Source organism: Dermochelys coriacea, chromosome 3, assembly GCF_009764565.3.
Source record: "Dermochelys coriacea isolate rDerCor1 chromosome 3, rDerCor1.pri.v4, whole genome shotgun sequence".
Taxonomy (NCBI): domain Eukaryota; kingdom Metazoa; phylum Chordata; order Testudines; family Dermochelyidae; genus Dermochelys; species Dermochelys coriacea.
The window spans coordinates 4365734-4384032 of record NC_050070.1 but is presented as its reverse complement, the minus strand read 5'-3'; the positions used below and the strand labels follow the sequence as shown (position 1 = coordinate 4384032).

The 18299-nt window shown below is 46.1% G+C and overlaps 2 protein-coding genes across 3 annotated transcripts in view; one reads left to right on the top strand and one right to left on the bottom strand.

The window, feature by feature from the left end:
• Positions 1-1384, bottom strand: part of ESCO2 (establishment of sister chromatid cohesion N-acetyltransferase 2) — a 30952-nt gene extending 29568 nt beyond the window's left edge. The window contains exon 1 of one of the 2 annotated variants that reach the window (XM_038395057.2): positions 1265-1384. In XM_038395057.2, the coding sequence (XP_038250985.1) occupies positions 1265-1266 (2 nt within the window). In that variant the 5' untranslated portion in view covers positions 1267-1384. Of the gene's footprint in view, positions 1-1228 lie in introns of both variants that reach the window. The other variant, XM_038395056.2, reaches the window with a different exon arrangement.
• CCDC25 (coiled-coil domain containing 25) lies at positions 1360-18038 on the top strand. Its single transcript, XM_038395063.2, has 9 exons — positions 1360-1497; positions 4463-4510; positions 5453-5492; positions 8225-8276; positions 9689-9764; positions 10380-10483; positions 13552-13754; positions 15028-15073; positions 17077-18038. The coding sequence occupies exons 1-9, from the start codon at positions 1473-1475 to the stop codon at positions 17104-17106; spliced, it is 624 nt and encodes a 207-aa protein (XP_038250991.1). The 5' UTR covers positions 1360-1472; the 3' UTR covers positions 17107-18038.
• Positions 18039-18299: the final 261 nt, after the last annotated feature.

The following is an 18299-nucleotide window of genomic DNA, read 5'->3' as shown; positions in this document are numbered from 1 at the left end:
AATGTTGCTACATGGGGCAAGAATGTCGTTGCGTTGTCGAGAGGAAGAGACAGGAAAAGATTGTTGTTTGTAGTGTTTTTGTAGCCCAGGATATGAGAGAGCCAAGGTAGGTGAGATAGTATCTCTTATTGGACCAAGAGAAAGCTTGTCTTTCTCAACAACAGAAGTTGCTCCAATAAAAGATGTTACCTCACCGACCTTGTCCCTTCGAGTATGTATTAACTACTTACAGGGAGCAATTTGTTCCATCATGTATTTATCTGTCACACCATTTCCCAGACTTGAAGAAGAGCTCTGTCTAGCTAAAACGCTTGTCTCTTTCACCAAAAGACATTGGTCCAATAAAAGACATTACCTTGCTTACCTTGTCTCTGAGGCATAGATTGTGTCAGACTGAAATTTGTATTTGACGATAGGACAAGAAGCAATGGGCTTAAATTGCAGCAAGGGTGCAACTGTCAGGGTGGTTAAACACTGGAATAAATTGCTTCAGGAGGTTGTGGAACCTCCATAAGTGGAGATATTTAAGAGCAGGTTAGACAAACAACTGTTGGGGACCGTCTAGATAATACTTAGGCCTGCCTCGAGTGCAAGGGACTGGACTAGATGACCTCTCAAGGTCCCTTCCCGTCCTACGATTCCATGATTATCATAACCAATATTAGTGCCTACAAGCCTCTCTCTAATGGGCTATGGCCTCACTGTGCTGGTCACTGTACATGCACATACCAAAAACAAGAGTCCCTGCCGAAAGGAAGCTATAATCCAAAATGTGTATCGGCGTTTTTATTGGCCCGTATCGTCAGGGACTCAGTGCTCCAGAGATCAGAGTAGCAGCCGTGTTAATCTGTATTCGCAAAAAGAAAAGGAGTACTTGTGGCACCTTAGAGACTAACAAATTTATTGGAGCATAAGCTTTCGTGAGATTTAAATAAATCTCCCCTCTGTATTTTCCACCAAATACATCCGATGAAGTGAGCTGTAGCTCACGAAAGCTTATGCTCTAATAAATTTGTTAGTCTCTAAGGTGCCACAAGTCCTCCTTTTCTTAGTGCTCCAGAGAGAGGCCCTAAGCCCCCGTCTACCTTAGAGAAACGTGCACCAATGCAACATTAAATGCCCCCCAAAAGGGGCCGAGGTGACACAGGACCAGAGCTGCAGGCCCAGCAGGTCGGTGTGGTAGCCCCAGCCCCAGCCCCGACAAGAGCTTCCAGAGCCCGGGACCCACCAACGGCCACGCTTGCAAAAGAAGGCGGCGACGCACATGCGCACAACCTACTACAGCGGCCTGCCCGGCGTCCGAATCTGCGCACAGCCGGCGGCTTGCGCGAGCTTCTCCGTTTCCGGTGCGCGGTTCCGGAATCCGGCCGGAAGTCGGGGAGTGACGAGCGTCCTCGCGCCGGGAGCGGGCCGCGGAGCCGGGAGCAGCCCGGGCGGGCCGGCCGAGGAGCCGGGACTCAGCCGCCGCCATCATGGTGTTCTACTTCTCCTCCAGCGGTGAGTCCGCGGCGCCGCCAGCCCCTCCCCTTCCGGCCCCCCCGAACCCCGCCTCCTGTGTCCCTCGGGCCTCCCCAACCCCGCAGCCCCAGCCCCCCTCGGGCCCCCAGCCCCACTTCGGGCCCCCCCAGTCCTCCCCGCCTTGGGTCCCCCAATTCCCCCGCAAGGCCCCCCCAAACCCCATCTCCTGTGTCCCTCGGGCCTCCCCAACCCCGCAGCCCCAGCCCCCCTCGGGCCCCCAGCCCCACTTCGGGCCCCCCCAGTCCTCCCCGTCTTGGGTCCCCCAATTCCCCCGCAAGGCCCCCCCAAACCCCATCTCCTGTGTCCCTCGGGCCTCCCCAACCCCGCAGCCCCAGCCCCCCTCGGGCCCCAGCCCCACTTCGGGCCCCCCCAGTCCTCCCCGCCTTGGGTCCCCCAATTCCCCCGCAAGGCCCCCCCAAACCCCATCTCCTGTGCCCCTCGGGCCTCCCCAACCCCGCAGCCCCAGCCCCCCTCGGGCCCCCAGCCCCACCTCTGGCCCCCCAATCTCTCTGCCGGGCCCCCCCAAACACCGCCTCCTGTGTCCCTTGGGCCTCCCAATCCCCTTTTTCTGTGTCCCACGGGCCTTCTCAACCACGCAGCCCCATCTCAGGCTCCCCCCAAACCCCTTCTCCTGTGTCCCTCAGGCCTTCTCAACTCTGCAACCCCATCCCCCCTCAGGCCCCCAGCCCTACCTCGGGGCCCCCATCCCTCCGCCGGGCCCCCCCGAACCCCGCCTCCTGTGTCCCTCGGGCCTTCCCAATCCCGCAGCCCCATCCCCCCTCGGGCCCCCCCAATCCCCGCGCTGGGCCCCCCCCCAAATCCCACCTCCTGTGTCCCTCAGGCCTTCCCAACCCTGCCTCGGGCCCCCCGGGTCTCCCCAGAACCCCTTCTCCTGTGTCCCTTGGGCCTTCTCAACCCCACCTCGGGTCCCCCAATCCCCCCGTTGGTCCCCCCCCAAACCACTTCTCCTGTGTCCCTCGGGCCTTCTCAACCCCGTCTCGGTCCCCGCTCGAACCATTTTTCCTGTGTCCCTCGGGCCTTCTTAACCCCGCAGCCCCATCCCGCTTCAGGCCGCCCAATCCCCCTGCTGGGCCCCCCCGAACTCCTTCTCCTGTGTCTTGCCTACCTATCTTGCTGTGCGCTAGCCACTGCCACTGCTTCTGCCTGTGGAGAGGCTCTGTCTTCGTCTTCTCTGACTCCTGCTCCTTGGAAAGTGGGAAGGATGCAGGAGTGTTCTACTTCACATCAAGTCCTCCGGCCCTCTGATAACCTTGTTGCGTCTCCTCAGGAGGCCGCACCTCACATTTTGAAAACGTGTGATCTAGGGGATTCTTGTGATGTCATACACTTAAGTCTTAAGTGGCCAGAATTGGAGAGAAAACAACCTCCTGGGAGTTATTTAAAACATTGTCCATTGAAACCCAAGTGTATGAGATCGTATGAGTTGAAAGGATCTGCTGTTCGGTCATCTAATCCATTCCTGTAGCTTTGTGTCAGGCTTGATTTCATTTTTACAAAACCATCCCAGATCACTAAAAGTCACCCAAAGGGGCTGATTCATAGTATGTGAGATATGGTTGATATTACCACCATTGTATGTGCCATATAGGTAAGTAGCCTTTCTTTCCATAGAGCTACTCCAACTGGCGTGGGATCAGACCCCGAATTTCTAAAGGAGACTTTTCTCTACACTGCCTCCTCCATGTAGCTTCTCACCGTGCTGACTTCCATCTTCTGTTTTTCAGAGGCCAGGTCACTGTTGTGTGAAACTCCTCAGTCTTGATGGTTCAGCAAATTTCTCTACTTCCTGTATCTTATTTCTAGCTACCCAGTAAAAATCTGGACTCAGTGTTATATTTACACTGAGACCTGGATACGTTTTTATTTCTATCAATATAAGCTAGATATTTAGTCCCTGTTTACTCTAATTTCTGAGTTTGTAAGCAACTGATAACTTGGCTGGCTCTAAGTGCTGTTTATGTTCGCACACAGTATGGTTTTTACTCAGTAATCATGGAAACTAACCATGTGTCACCATGGCCTGTGACCTAGGCTAGCATATAACTTTCTTTTTGCTACTAAGGTTGTAACTGTGTTGCCATATGTAAGGGACCACCTAACCAACTGTATAACATGGTCCTTCCTCTCAATTTTCTCTACAGTTGGATATCCCAAAGTATGTTGCCCCTCTTGTTTCCCTGCCTGTCTTCAAGTGTGCTGTCCCTTGCTAAGGGAGTTATGGGAGAGCTGCCCAGTTTTTCCCAGAATGGCATGATACAGATGTCTAGGCAGAGTGGTGGGTGTGGACACCCAAGGACAGAGAGGAATTCGGTAGGATGCTTCAAGAACTTGGGTGACTTGTCCCAGTCCACAAAGGGAGTCAGCATCAGAGCTGTGAATTTCTGACTCCCAGTCCTATGCTGAGATGACAGGATTGCACACTACTTTAATTATATAAAGCTAAAGTGAGCCCGAACTTCATGAAGTGTCTTGCCCCAAGGACAGTTATACTGCTGACTAGTCTTCCAAAGGAACTGGTGGAAACTTAGTTGGTTGTTCTCGATGACCTTTTAAAGTGACTCAATCTTGCTCTGGCCCCTGGGAAGGGAATGGGATGGATTAGATGTTCGGAGACATAGATCAGGGGTTCTCAAACCGGGGGTCTGGACCCTTCAGGGGGTCACAAGATTATTACATGGGGAGTCACGAGCTGTCAACCTCCACCCCAAACTCTGCTTTGCCTCCAGCATTTATAATGGTGTTAAATATATAAAAAGTGTGTTTAATTTATAAGGGGGGGTCGCACTCAGAGGCTTGCTATGTGAAAGGGGTCACCAGTAAAAAAAAGTTTGAGAGCCACTGACATAGATGGTGTATTTGTCAGTACCTCTGTGCACAGTTTTGTCTGAAACTCCTTTTGATGTGTCCTCTTTCTATCCCTCAGTTGTTCCCTCCGTTTACACCATTTACATGGGAAAAGATAAATATGAAAGTAAGTACATGAAAATACTTGGCAAGGCTTGATAGATTGGGGTTTGCTTTTTTTGTCTTTTTAACTTTGTTTTTTAATTTTCCTGTTTGGTTTTACTGTGTTGTTTGAAGGCAGATTTTTCATGATAGCTGCTTTGCAAATCATGCTATACAGTAACTTCTTATGCAGTCTATAGCATTACTTTATACCATTGTCTGGGACTGGTGAGAGGGGAAGCTGTCTGTGGGCTTAATCTGAAGTCAGTGGGCACTCTGGGCTTTTTATCAGGCTATAAAATGGTCAAGGAAACAATGGTAGAAGCCTTGCATGGTTTGACAGCACTTTATTTGTTTAGTTTAATTGTTCCCTGCATAATTGCATAATTTGGTCAGTTTTTCCTATCTTGAGTTAGTGTTCTTCAAATTATGTTTTCTGTTGCTGTGTCCTCTTCCAACAAACCAGGGTACAGTCCTGCTTTATTTCATGTCACTGCTTGCCATTCAGTACTTAAGGCAAAACCAAAATTAGCGCTTCAATTGAAGAGAGTTGGTGCTTTTATCTTGAGAATTGTCCTCTTGAAAATCTCCTACATAGGATAGTTATGCAAAGATCAGTGTCTCCCAATAAAAAAACCCCCTGAGACTGGAGTGGAGGAAAAGGGATAGAAATTACAACTGTTCAGAATTTTGGCCTTAGCACCTTTGTGCCCGAGAGCACTGTGTGTTTCAGGCCTTATTTGGGATTCCATCACTCTCACTCTCCAGGTGCCATACTGTAGTGCAAACACTCTTGATATTAAGGCCCTTTAGCTTTTAAAAAGTAATTAGTGGTGTGTCAAAATGAGTTCAGGACCCTAACTCAAGCAATCATTTCCCCTCATTGCCTGTGTCTCAATGGGCAGTTTGGTTGGCTGTTGGGGGAGATATCCTTCTTTGCTCAGTATTCTTTTTTTAATGCCTGCAGATGAAGACCTGATAAAATATGGCTGGCCTGAAGATATTTGGTAGGTACTGAAAAGAGCCATGTAAGTCCTTTATGCTTGTGAAATGAAATGCCCTTCATAGTGAACTTCAGTAGGAGGCTCTTCTGGCTACTAGAGGTACTATACTATATATAATAATTAGAATATTAACTAGTTTAAACACAGTCATGGAGGGTTGTTATAGAGTAGCACCTAGAGGTCCCAACTGAGGCTGGGGACACACTGTGTTAGGTACTTTCTCACACACATAGTAAGAGCTGGTCCCTGCCCACGAAGCGTTTATAATGCAATATGGCTTGTGTGCACATGGAATAGGTGTGCCCATACATGCAGTTATTCAGGAATAGCTGTTCTTTAATAACCATGTAGGCGAACTTTAAACAGACACGGTAAAGTGTGATAGGTAGGGCCCTACCAAATTCACAGTCCATTTTGGTCAATTTCATGGTCATAGGATTTAAAAAAATGTAAATTTCATGATTTCAGCTATTTAAATCTGAAATTTCAGTGTTGTAATTGTGTGACGGGGGGGGGGGTCACAAGGTTATTGTAGGGGAGGTTGCAATACTGCTATTCTTACTTCTGCACTGCTGCTGCTGGCAGTGACGCTGCCTTCAGAGTTGGGCAGCCAGAGAGCGGTGGCTGCTGGCCAGCATCTGAGCTCTGAAGTCAGAACCTCTGCCAGCAGCAGCGCAGAAGTAAGGATGGCCTGGTGTGGTATTGCTACCCTTACTTCCGCGCTGCTGCTGCAGAGCTGGGCCCTCGGTCAGCAGCTGCCACTCTCTGGCTGCCCAGCTCTGAAGGCAGCAGCAGGGAAGGGTGGCATGGTCTGGTATTGCCACCCTTCTGCGCTGCTGCTGAAGGGGCGTTGCCTTCAAAGCCAGGGGCCCGGCCAACAGCTGCTGCTATCTGCAGCTCTGAAGTCAGCACAGAAGTAAGGGTGGCAATACCATGACCTGCCTAAAATAACCTTGCAACCCTCCTGCAATTCCCTTTTGGGTCAGGACCCCCAATTTGAGAAACGCTGGTTTCCCCCATGAAATCTATATAATGTAGGATACAAGCACGTAAAATACCAGATTTCATGGTTCGTGATGCGTTTTTCATGGCTAAGAATTTGGTAGGGCCTTAGTGATAGGGGACATGGGCAAAGAGGTGAAATAACGTGTCCCAAGTCACGTGGCAGATCAGCAACAGTGATGGGAGAATAGAACCGAGGTCTCCTGATCCCCAGATCAGTATCCTCTCTGCAGGAGCATGCTGGGTCTCCAACCCAATCCCTTTGTCTGATTTCTTCTTGTACATGTATATACACAATGTCACCATCATGTCTACTGTATTCGCACGCTGCCTGGCAGAGTGAAATATTCCCTGTCGTCTTGTCTCAGCTCTTGCCTTTGTTCAGGCTTCATAAGTTGAGCTTGAACGACTCTCAGAATCATGAGAGGCAAAAGCTGTGTGTAACCTAAGCAGACCTAACTGGTCGCATGCACAGGGGTGGCTATGGGCACTGCTCTCTACCACACATGTTGACATAGTTTTGATCCCCCTACATGGAAAAGGAAATAATCAGAGAGGGCAGTTAGGACAACTTGCTGTTAGTTGCAAATATGCTATTGATTGCTGTTTGTGTTAATCCTTGCCAAATTTTCTATGTTGACAGTGGCCAAATTTGCTTAGGGCCTTGTAAAGCTGTTAGATGATGTATGGAATGAGCCAGTTGTTTCAGTAGACAGGCTTCCGTATACAAACCTCATCATCTGAATTGATACTTGCTTCCTTGTTAGCTATTTCAGTTGAGAGGCTAACAATTGAGAGGGCCATATAGACTGTCCTCCCTTCTCATTCCTAGAGATGGTCTTTTTGGGAGTGAACTGAGGCATATTGGTGGAGCTAGTGTATCACAAGTGTGCGCTGCCTCTGCTTTTCTTGCACCAGCTCTGCAAATTGAGGATGTAAGACTATGGGAGTATGTATACCCTGCCGTAAAATACCTGTGGTTGGCCTGTGTCAGCTGACTTGGGCTCGCGGGGCTTGGACTGCAGGGTTATAAAATTGCAGTGTAGATATCGCCGGGCTCCCACCCGAGCCTGGACATCTACACTGAAATTTTATAACCTGGGCATCCAAGCTCCATGAGCCCAAGTCAGCTGACATGGGCCAGTTGTGAGGGTTTTATTGCAATATAGACATACCCTATGATGGAAGATCCTTGGGTCTTGTTAGAGTAACCATCACTTTTAATAACGTGCTTTGCTATAGTAATATACTAATTTGTTTCTCTCACATCATTAGTTAGTTAGAAAGCCATTCTATGCATCCGATGAAGTGAGCTGTAGCTCACGAAAGCTTATGCTCTTAATAAATTTATTAGTCTCTAAGGTGCCACAAGTCCTCCTGTTCTTTTTTTTAGAAAGGGTAGACATCCATGTCATTTCCGTAGGAATCACTAGAGGGACCAAATAGCAATATCTTATTCATAAGATCTTTCTGTTAATGTCTAAGTATATTATGTTTCAGAGAAAATATTTAGCTTTTCAATTTCCTCCTCTTACAGGTGGGTGAATATTTGCTCAAAGATTGAAACACCTGATAAGGTGTAACAGTTCCGTTGCATGCTGTCAAATATGCATGTTCAGAATTTATTTTAATGCTTTTACCCATGGGACTACTAGTCTGTTATGGCAAACTGTATTGTATCATTTATTTCAGAGCAAGCAACCCTCTGCTAAATGTGCCTTTTTATTCTGTAGGTTTCATGTGGATAAGCTCTCCTCTGCACATGTGTACCTCCGACTACACAAGGTAATCACAGAATCCTGGTGCACTTAAACAAATATGTACTGGTATAACGGTGACCGGCAAAGGATTGCTTAAAAATTGGGTTTGTATCCTCTCATTTCCAGAAAATATTTTTTCAGGAGTTGGCTTTCTCTGCTTATTTTGAACCCTAGAACTTTCAGAAATGTTAAGTCTAGTTCTCCCTGTTTTAGGAGGGTTTGTTGCCTCCAATATTTATTGAGATCATACATCTAAATGTGGGGAAATTTGTTTTCCGATGATGCACATAATATGCTAGGCATTATTCACACACATAGGAAGTCATGGTACCTGCCCTGAAGAGCTTACAATCTGAGGCTCCCATTCCACTATGAGCTCTGAATGCATAGACCCACCTGCTCACACATGGCGCCCCTGATGTTAATGGCGATCTGCAAGGGCGCAGGTGTGTAGCGGAACTTGGGCATCTGTTAGTATGCAGCCTAGGAAGGGCAGGGGAAATGGTGCAACCAAAATATAGGACAAAGCTGGAAGTCTTCTCCTCTGAGTATAGCGCCTAATCAATGTTCCCTCTAACTTTTTCCATCCATGTGCGGAATGAATTTTGTTATGTGCACCAATATCGAGGTGATGTGCGCCATCAGTAGAAACAAAAAACCTAGCTATAATATATATATTTTTTAAAAGTTACCATAGGGATAATTACTCCAGTCAGGACAGGTTAAGCATTTTAGAACTCACTACTCAAGGAATTAAATTTAAGCATAAAAGAGAAATAAAACCACAAATAACAGCACTTTGAAAGAATAAAATTACCAAGAATATATGTGCATTACAGGAAGTACCAAGAAATAATAACAATAACACAAGTATGTGTTGGGAGATGTGTTTGTGCGCACGCATGTATCAGTACCCCCTTCCCTCTCCCGCCCCTGCTGTGCTCTGCACAGCAAGCAGGAGGGTCCCAGGAGTAGTTGACCAGGGGCTCCAAAGCAGAGGGCAGGAGCAATGTGACTGCAGAGCAGCAGGGGGCGGGCGCCTGAACATACACCCCCAGATATGCACGGTACCTGATTCGTTCCTGGGTGACCGTGCAGCTTTGAGGGAACACAGCTCCTGGCTCTGCCATGGATTTATGAGACCTAGGACTAATCATTCTATCTCTACCTCATTCCCCTTTCAGTAAAATGGAGCTAATACCTCTGAGGGGTATAGAGACAAAACTGTTTGTAAAGTGGTTTGAAATCCTTGGTTGGTAGGTGCTATAGAAGTGTAAAGTATTGTAAGCTGTGTGTGTAATGCAGGGGCTCGTACCTCTGTTTGCATAGCATGCTCCAAGTGCACTGTTGGTGTGGTGTTTATGCCGTGTTCATAAGTCCTATATTGCTCCCTCAAATGGCACAGTAAACCCCTCATGTTTCATTGGTCTGTTTTAGGGGCAAACAGTGGATGATATTCCCAAAGAAGTTTTGATAGACTGCGCTCATCTAGTAAAGGCCAATAGCATTCAAGGTAACATTTACCTATTGAAATTGGCAAGTCTCCTGTAGAGGTTAAGGGACTGTGTACAACGGGGGTGGGGGCAGGGGAGCATCTATTCCATTCAAATTCCTGAAATTCCTTGTTTTTGACATCAGAATAATAAGTACACTTCATAGATTGCTGTTTTCATGGGAAACAGATGTCACTTGCAACAGCTGGTGCTGCTGATGATATTTTCATACTGAAACTTTAATCTCCTGATTCCTGATGGTGCCTCTAAGCCGAAAGGGGTCTTGTCATTTTCCCTCTAATACCCACTTGAGGCCCTCTTTGTAGCAGGCAGCCTTCTGGCAAAGCCAGACTCAATCTGGAGTTAGTTAACACTGCTTTGGCTCTTGCTGCCACAGAATGCGATATAGCAAAGTCCTTCTGTTCCATTGCAATGCTGTTACTTACTTCAGATAGGAGGAAGAGGACAGATCCTTACAAATATTACTGACTAAAAGCTATGTAACACAGCATGACTCTGGCTGATTGTGGAGACTGGTCATCAGAAGGTTCGAGGTGGGGACGGAGAATAGAAATATTTCCCACTTCTGAGCCGTTGATACAAGAAGTCTCCTTTCTCCCCTTACTGCTCTGTAGGCTGCAAAATGAACAACATCAATGTGGTGTACACGCCGTGGACCAACCTGAAGAAAACAGCTGACATGGATGTGGGACAGATAGGGTTTCACAGACAAAAGGATGTAAGTGGTTGCTATGCAGCTTCAAAGACACCCACCAGCTGACTGCAATACCTTTCTTCTCCATAATGCTGCCATATTGAGAGTGAGCATACTGAGTCTCACACGGGGCTCTAAATCAAGAGAAATTATCGTGGTCCAGGGGCATGGGAAAAATCCCAGCTGTTTTTTTGGTGGGCTAAACTAAGTTTCCACTTGGGTATCAGAATATAGTAAAGCAGCGGTTCTCAAACTGTGGGTCGGGACCCCATTTTAATGGGGTTGTCAGGGCTGGCTTTGACTTGCTGGGGTCCAGTGCCAAAGCCTGAACCCCACCACCCGAAGCTCAAGGGCTTCAGTCCTGGGCAGCAGGGCTCAGGTTAGAGGCCCCCTGCCTGGAGCTGAAGCCATTGGGCTTTGACTTTAGCCACCTGGAGTAGTGGGGCTGGGATGGGCTCAGGCTTTCGTCCCCCCGTCCTGGGGTCATGTAGTAATTTTTGTTGTCCGAAAGGAGTTGTGGTGTAATGAAGTTTGAGAACCACTAAAGTAAAGTAGGTTTCAGAGTAGCAGCCGTGTTAGTCTGTATTCGCAAAAAGAAAAGGAGTACTTGTGGCACCTTAGAGACTAACAAATGCTCTAATAAATTTGTTAGTCTCTAAGGTGCCACAAGTACTCCTTTTCTTTTTTTTAAAGTAAAGTAAAACCACTACAACAAATGGAAGGCACAAGTTACAACAGGGACATAGAGCTGAGTAATTTGTTATGGCCTGTATAAAATATTGCCAATATACAACATCCAAGTGTCAGAAACACTTTCTGCTTGAATCTCCACCTACACTTGGATTATCATCTTCAGTAAGATTGAAGCCCCTCTGGCCTGGTAACACCATAATCGCAGCTGATTTGCTTCTGCTTGGTAACATTTGTAATAGGTGACCCCTATCTTCTGGAAGTGGGAAGTCTTGAAAATCAGACTTCATCAGATCCTCTTTCCTGTAAAAATCTGGGTATTTTCATAATTTTTAAATGTTGAAGGAACTTCCAGACTTAAAGCATGAATCTAGTTGTCACTTTCAAAATTGCTATCAGTCAGACTTGTGCTCAGAGAAGAGTTCTCTCTTGGCACCCAGGTGAGCAGCCTGCCAGGAAATCATAAAAACTGACTTCCAGAGCGCTAGAATCATGCGTAAAAAAGAGCTAGGTTGTCAGGGGAGAGAAGGAAAGAGCGTCTTATGGTAAAGGCCCGGGTCTTGGATCTGAGTCCACCTCTCACTCTTCCACAGATTTCCTCTGTGACTTTGGGGAAGCCATTTAATCTCTTGGGGCCCTGATCCAAAGCCCTTTGAAGTCAGTGGACTCGCATGGACTTGAACAGATTTTGACTCAGACTGTTGGTGCCCGATTTTCCAGTCTTGAGAATTGGGATTGTACCTTTCTGGGTGTGTTAAGACTTTTGTCTGTAAACTAGTTTGAGATCCTTGGGTGGCAGGTTCTGTAGAAGGGCAAAGTGCTTGTTAAAACACAAATCAGTACTGGGGAACGCTGGGTTGAAGACAGTGGTCCACAGAACGGGCACAGCACACTCAGCAGCATGAGCTTCCCTTGCCAGCATGCTCAGCCCATGTCCACTGAAACTCACTTCAAGATTGGGTGGATGATCATTGTGCATGATTCAGTCAATCCTGGGCCCCTCTGATGAGACTGCAGCCAAGAAGCCCCATTAGTGATAGTTGTGATGGTGGTTTGTGTTCTTGTGCCCATCGGAGATTGTACTGTGTTCCCAGCTCTTCTCACACAGGCCACTGAACAGCACCAGATGGCAGTGACTTTCCATCTGTTTAAATGAGATTCAGGAGCCCCATGTAAAGGAGAAAATGCTCCTTTTTTTTGTAATGACAGGTTTCAGAGTACCAGCCGTGTTAGTCTGTATTCGCAAAAAAAAAGAGTACTTGTGGCACCTTAGAGACTAACAAATTTATTAGAGCATAAGCTTTCGAAAGCTTATGCTCTAATAAATTTGTTAGTCTCTAAGGTACCACAAGTCCTCCTTTTCTTTTTGCAAATACAGACTAACATGGCTGCTACTCTGAAACCTGAGGAACAGTGGGGGGTGGGGTGGGGGGGAGAAATAACATGGGGAAATAGTTTTACTTTGTGTAATGACTCATCCATTCCCAGTCTCTATTCAAGCCTAAGGTAATTGTATCCAGTTTGCAAATTAATTCCAATTCAGCAGTCTCTCGTTGGAGTCTGTTTTTGAAGCTTTTTTGTTGAAGGATAGCCACTCTTACGTCTGTAATCGAGTGACCAGAGAGATTGAAGTGTTCTCCAACTGGTTTTTGAATGTTATAATTCTTGATGTCTGATTTGTGTCCATTCATTTTTACGTAGAGACTGTCCAGTTTGACCAGACGTCAAGAATATAACATTCAAAAACCAGTTGGAGAACACTTCAATCTCTCTGGTCACTCGATCACAGACCTAAGAGTGGCTATACTTCAACAAAAAAGCTTCAAAAACAGACTCCAACGAGAGACTGCTGAATTGGAATTAATTTGCAAACTGGATACAATTACCTTAGGCTTGAATAGAGACTGGGAATGGATGAGTCATTACACAAAGTAAAACTATTTCCCCATGTTATTTCTCCCCCTCACCCCACCCCACCCCCCACTGTTCCTCAGATATTCTTGTTAACTGCTGGAAGTAGCCTACCTTGCTTGTCACCATGAAAGGTTTTCCTCCTTTTTTCCCCCCCCTGCTGCTGGTGATGGCTTATCTTAAGTGATCACTCTCCTTACAGTTTTCAGAGTAGCAGCCGTGTTAGTCTGTATTCGTAAAAAGAAAAGGAGTACTTGTGGCACCTTAGAGACTAACAAATTTATTAGAGCATAAGCTTTCGTGAGCTACATCCGATGAAGTGAGCTGTAGCTCACGAAAGCTTATGCTCTAATATATTTGTTAGTCTCTAAGGTGCCACAAGTACTCCTTTCCTTTTTTTTGTATTTACCTCACTGTGTGGAAAGTCTTTCTCAATGAAATGCAAGGTGGAAGCATTTTTGGTAAGGATTATAGTTCTTTCTATCCCAAAGGTGAGAACAGTGACAGTGGAGAAGAAGGTGAATGAGATACTGAACAGGCTAGAGAAGACCAAAGTGGAGCGGTTCCCCGACCTGGCTGCTGAGAAGGAAGCCCGGGACAGAGAGGAGAGGAATGAGAAAAAAGCCCAGATCCAAGAGATGAAACGGAAAGAAAAGGAGGAAATGAAGAAAAAGAAAGAAATGGAAGATCTCAGGTGAGTAATGGCTGTGACTAACTCTAACTGTGAGTATTTCCTATCAGTGGTGGGAGCGAGACTTTGATCAGGGCCTGTTTGACTCAGCAGGAACCACATCGTACTCTGTTCTGTCTTAGACTGGTACAGTCTTAAGAAATAGTATTTGCTGTACCTGGCAACCCTTTCTTTGCCTTTGTCTTGAGAATTAGATGCATTCACCCAATTCACTTACTAGAAACTGGAGTGAGGAATAGTTCACAGAGCTGGGAGTCATCTTGGGCTCTTTTTTCACCTGTGCCACCAACTTGCTGTATGAACTTGGACAAGTCACTGAACTCTGTGTAATGGGTAGAATTGCTTGCTATATCTGTAAAGCACTGAATTGCTCTAGTGAAAATCAAAGCCTGTGTAATGCTTGTCAAGCTTCAAAGCACTTCGCAAATAGTGATTTTAAAAATACAAATTAATCCTAGTGTACATGAAAGGCATTATGTATGCCTGTAAACGCACTGTGATGAACAGCTGCACCTGTTGATCTTCCAATCTGACAGCAGACAGGCAGAAAACATTTGTGACCATGTTGGTCCTTGAGAGAAGAGTAGATAAATATATCTGTTAACCCCCTGACTACCAAACAAACCTGGACGAACATGAGTGTGTCTGACCCTATGACTGCTTTGTACATATAAAATGTTAAAGTAAATAGTAGATAATGTGTATTTAGATGGTCATGAGGCTGGAATTCAGGGAGCCTAGATCTCACAGCTCCTGTTGGTGCACTCAGTAATTCAAAGGAGCAATAACTTAGAGCCCCAACACAGAGGCATCTGAGTCCCAGTTCAATTTCTGAAGGCAAGAGGGAGTGCTAGTGGGGAGTGCAGTTCGCCTATGAGCTGCTTTGGCCATCCACAAGCCACTTTTATAGTAATCCTCAAGCAAAGAAGGTTTTATAACCCCTTATTAGTTATCTCGCTGGTTGTGTATTTGGACAAAGCTGTGGAGAATGAATGTTATAGACAACCCATGCACTGGCTCCTAGTCGATGGACCACGGTGATCTCTTCTATCTCTGACTTGAGTGTTTTTTGTGCCAAGGTGTCTGTGCTCTCCACAGCACACTTATTCTTCAGTTAGGGACGGAGTATGTTCTTTGGAAGACAAGCTAATGTTGAGATCTGATGTGTTTGAATTCCCTCTGAAGAATGGGAGGGCTAATCTTGTAGGCGCACTGCCCTGTTTCATAATGTACATTTAAAAATGCATCTTGCTACATAATTTCTCTTCCCTTACAGGAGCTACTCTTCACTAATGAAGTCTGAGAACATGTCTTCCAACCAGGTATGTTCAGGCTGGCACCTGTGAAGACCTTGCTTCCAGAGGCCTGAATAAGAATCAGAGTAGGGTAACAGGATACAGATGCGAAAGCAAGTTTCAGCCCAGTAGCTGCATGTGGTGAATTGCTCCACACGTTATCCCCCTCTTACCGCTCGAGTTACAGAACAAAATCCAAGGAGAGGGGAGGTGCATGATTACAGGGAAAGGGAGTCTCCTTTAGAGTTGTTAAACAGGCTAAGGATGCATCTGCTCCTTTCTTTTCTCTCCAGTCTCCCACTCTGCTGCTCTGAATTCCCTTTGGTTGCGTTCAGAGCCTCTTGTCAGTAGGGATGAGATGCTTTGTGTGGGAAGGATGACTGTGCTATGGTGGGACAGCCACCAAAAGGAGAGTAAGAATTTTAAGTGAAATTCTGTTTGTCCTTTTGCCTGTTTAGTCCAGTGTCTGGTTTGTCTTGGGGCTGGGGGAATCACCTATCTTTGTATTACTCTGTGACTAAAGGTGTACACAGCCCTTAAACCAAGGTGTCTCACTTGTCCTGAGGAGTAGGCAATCTAAAGGCCAAGGGAAGCGAAGACATGGGACAACAGACCAGGAGAGGAAGGGCCGGGGGACTATAGAGAGGCAGCTGAGATTACTTGAAGAGGTGGATTTGAAGGAGGAGAGAAGAGAGCATCTTGTGTTAGGAGCTGCATGCTATGAGACACAGAGCTGGGAGTCGGAGCAGTGAGACAAGGACTGAGATGACCATGGGCAAACATAAGGAAAATGAGCGCTGAGAGAGGACTGGGAGCTGGATTACATAAGGGGCTAAGCTGAGTGAGGAAGGCATCGTTTCCCTTGTGCGTTCTAGGACTTTTGCATCCCTTTGCTTTCTGCCTGGTATCCTTCCTCTGAAAGCAAGTACCCTCACGTTCTGTTGCATTGGTGATATCTCTAGGCAAACAAGGAGCTCAGAGTGCCTCTCTCAAATTTTAATTTAAAATCTGTTCACCCATTGCATCTCTAGAGGCTCAGCAGCTGCTTGAGATAGGTTTATGGTTTTCATGGGGTGGTGGGTTTTTTTGTTGGTTTTTTTGGGGGGCGGGGGGAGTGACTCTTCTGGCTGGTTTCACAGGTGAGCATGATAGTTCATTTTATTCTATGTGGTTTAAGCAGTGGCACCTCCTGCTACACATGTGCAAGTTGTGTCTGGTTAGTGACATGCCATATGAGGAAATGCCCATGTATGGGGGCATCACGCCTCTCTGTGTCTAAGCTACATGTGTTGTCAGACTGGTGCCTTTATCCTGTAGTCAGATCAAGTTAAGATCACAAAGGGCTGATACGCAGGAGTGCTGGCAAGAGACTGATCTCCACTTCATGGCCCGAGTCATATGATATAGGTAAAGGTTACTGAAGTAACCAGGTCAGGGGTTATCTGAGCTTTAATCACCAGTTCCCTGCCTCCCAGGGTTACACATGGATGGATGACCTGCTGTGCTAGGAACGTGTGGCGCTCATTTACTGGATGGCTAGCAAGCACTGCAGATTTTATATTTCATCTGTAGCCGTACAGTTAGCTGGCTGGGTCCTAGGCTTTGAGTTAGAGGGGAAAATCTCTCAGTGGGGCATACTTCTTGAATGAATAGGAGAATACTTATATTCAACATGTGAAATGTTAGCAACAACATCCAAAGGACCTAGCTTTGGGATTTGTTAGTTTCAGAACTCTGACCATGAGCCTGTTGAGTACGCCTAGGCTGATTTTATGGCATATGTATCGAAACCAGAAAAAACTCAGCCACTTCCTTAAACAATGAGAGATACTGCTGACTACACCAGCAATTTTATCTGAGCATCTTCAGACTGTCTAAAATTTCTAAAGGTGTCTGCACCTCCATTTGAAATTTTGTAGGGGTCAGCAAATGAAGAAAGTGTAGTCCAGTGGCTTTCAATTTATCTTGCCAGTGTTAAACTTCCATTTTAAAAAGGTATCTCAATAATTCCCTTCTTTCTTTCTCCACAGGATGGCAATGATTCAGATGACTTCATGTGAATTGGGCACTCTCTCCTTTCTGAATCATGAGATGGACTCCATGTCTTAATATTTCACCCTCAATAAGATGCCAAAAAAACAAATTCTGACTTCAGTTTCAGACCCTGTTTGAACCTTCACTGGCAATATCTGACCAGATCTGTGCCATGTATCTCCTAAAGACAGTATCTTAACTGTGTGTGAGTGAGTGAGAGTGAGAGAAAGAGAGTGGGGAGGGGGGAGAGCATACATTCTGATTCTACAAGGATCTTGATATATTTATTTTGAGGGAGGGGCTCTTAATGTGAGCTACAGGAGAGTTGTGCTGCCTTAGTGAATTGGCAATAGACTGGTTTAAAAAATGTTTCCATTATTGTAATGTCTCCCTGGTATAAATTCAAACCTGAAATCAGAATTGCTGACCTGAGGACTCTGCTCTCCTCTTGCTGAGTGATTCTTGTTGATGGGATGTGTATGTTCATCAAAACCAGGGGATCCCTATAAACCAGGGGAGCCTGAATTCTGCCCAGCTGATGGGCTGATTGAAAATCTGCCTGGAGCCAGAGAGCTCCACCTATCTTGTAAATGTAGCAAAGTGTAGCTGCCCTCATTTTAATATGGAGCTGCTGCCTTTGGAGACAAATCTTGGCCTGCATAGCAACCTGACCATTCTGAGTGAGATGGAGCAATGCATGCTGGGGGTGTGGTATCAGAGGCTGCACATCTGTAGATGAAGATAGTCATAAATTGTACTGGGCTACACGCATGGCTCTGCTCTTCTAAAGCATTAAGTTTGCAAATAAAGAGTATTGGGGTTTGAAAAGCCCATAAGCCGACTCGGAATACTTGACTAAGTAATTCGTGATGTGGATAATAGTACATTCAAAATGATGGTGGTAACTATCGCAACATGTGTATATGTTAGAATTAAAATTATACCAGCTGTTAAAGCATGTTGCTCTTGGGGGTCCTGTGTTCACAGTGTTGTGTGGACTCAAAACATGGGATTATAGCTGGGGGAGGAACATGAGGGAGGGCTCGCATATGAGTAGTTGTGGAAAATGCTTCTTCAGCCATTGTTAATGGGGCTGACACTTGGAGAGCTTAAATGGAATATGAAGGAAAAACAGAAAGAGCAAAGAAATTTCTCTGTGTGAAGCAGTGGCTGTCTTTTCAGCTTCATTCTTCCACAGACGCAAGCTCCTATGAGTTCA

Excerpts from the sequence above, each read along its gene's own strand:
- CCDC25 (XM_038395063.2), top strand. The coding sequence starts at position 1,473 with ATGGTGTTCTACTTCTCCTCCAGCG. Across the intron at positions 8,277-9,688 it reads TGTACCTCCGACTACACAAG|GGGCAAACAGTGGATGATAT; the intron begins GTAATCACAGAA and ends GGTCTGTTTTAG. Across the intron at positions 9,765-10,379 it reads AAAGGCCAATAGCATTCAAG|GCTGCAAAATGAACAACATC; the intron begins GTAACATTTACC and ends ACTGCTCTGTAG.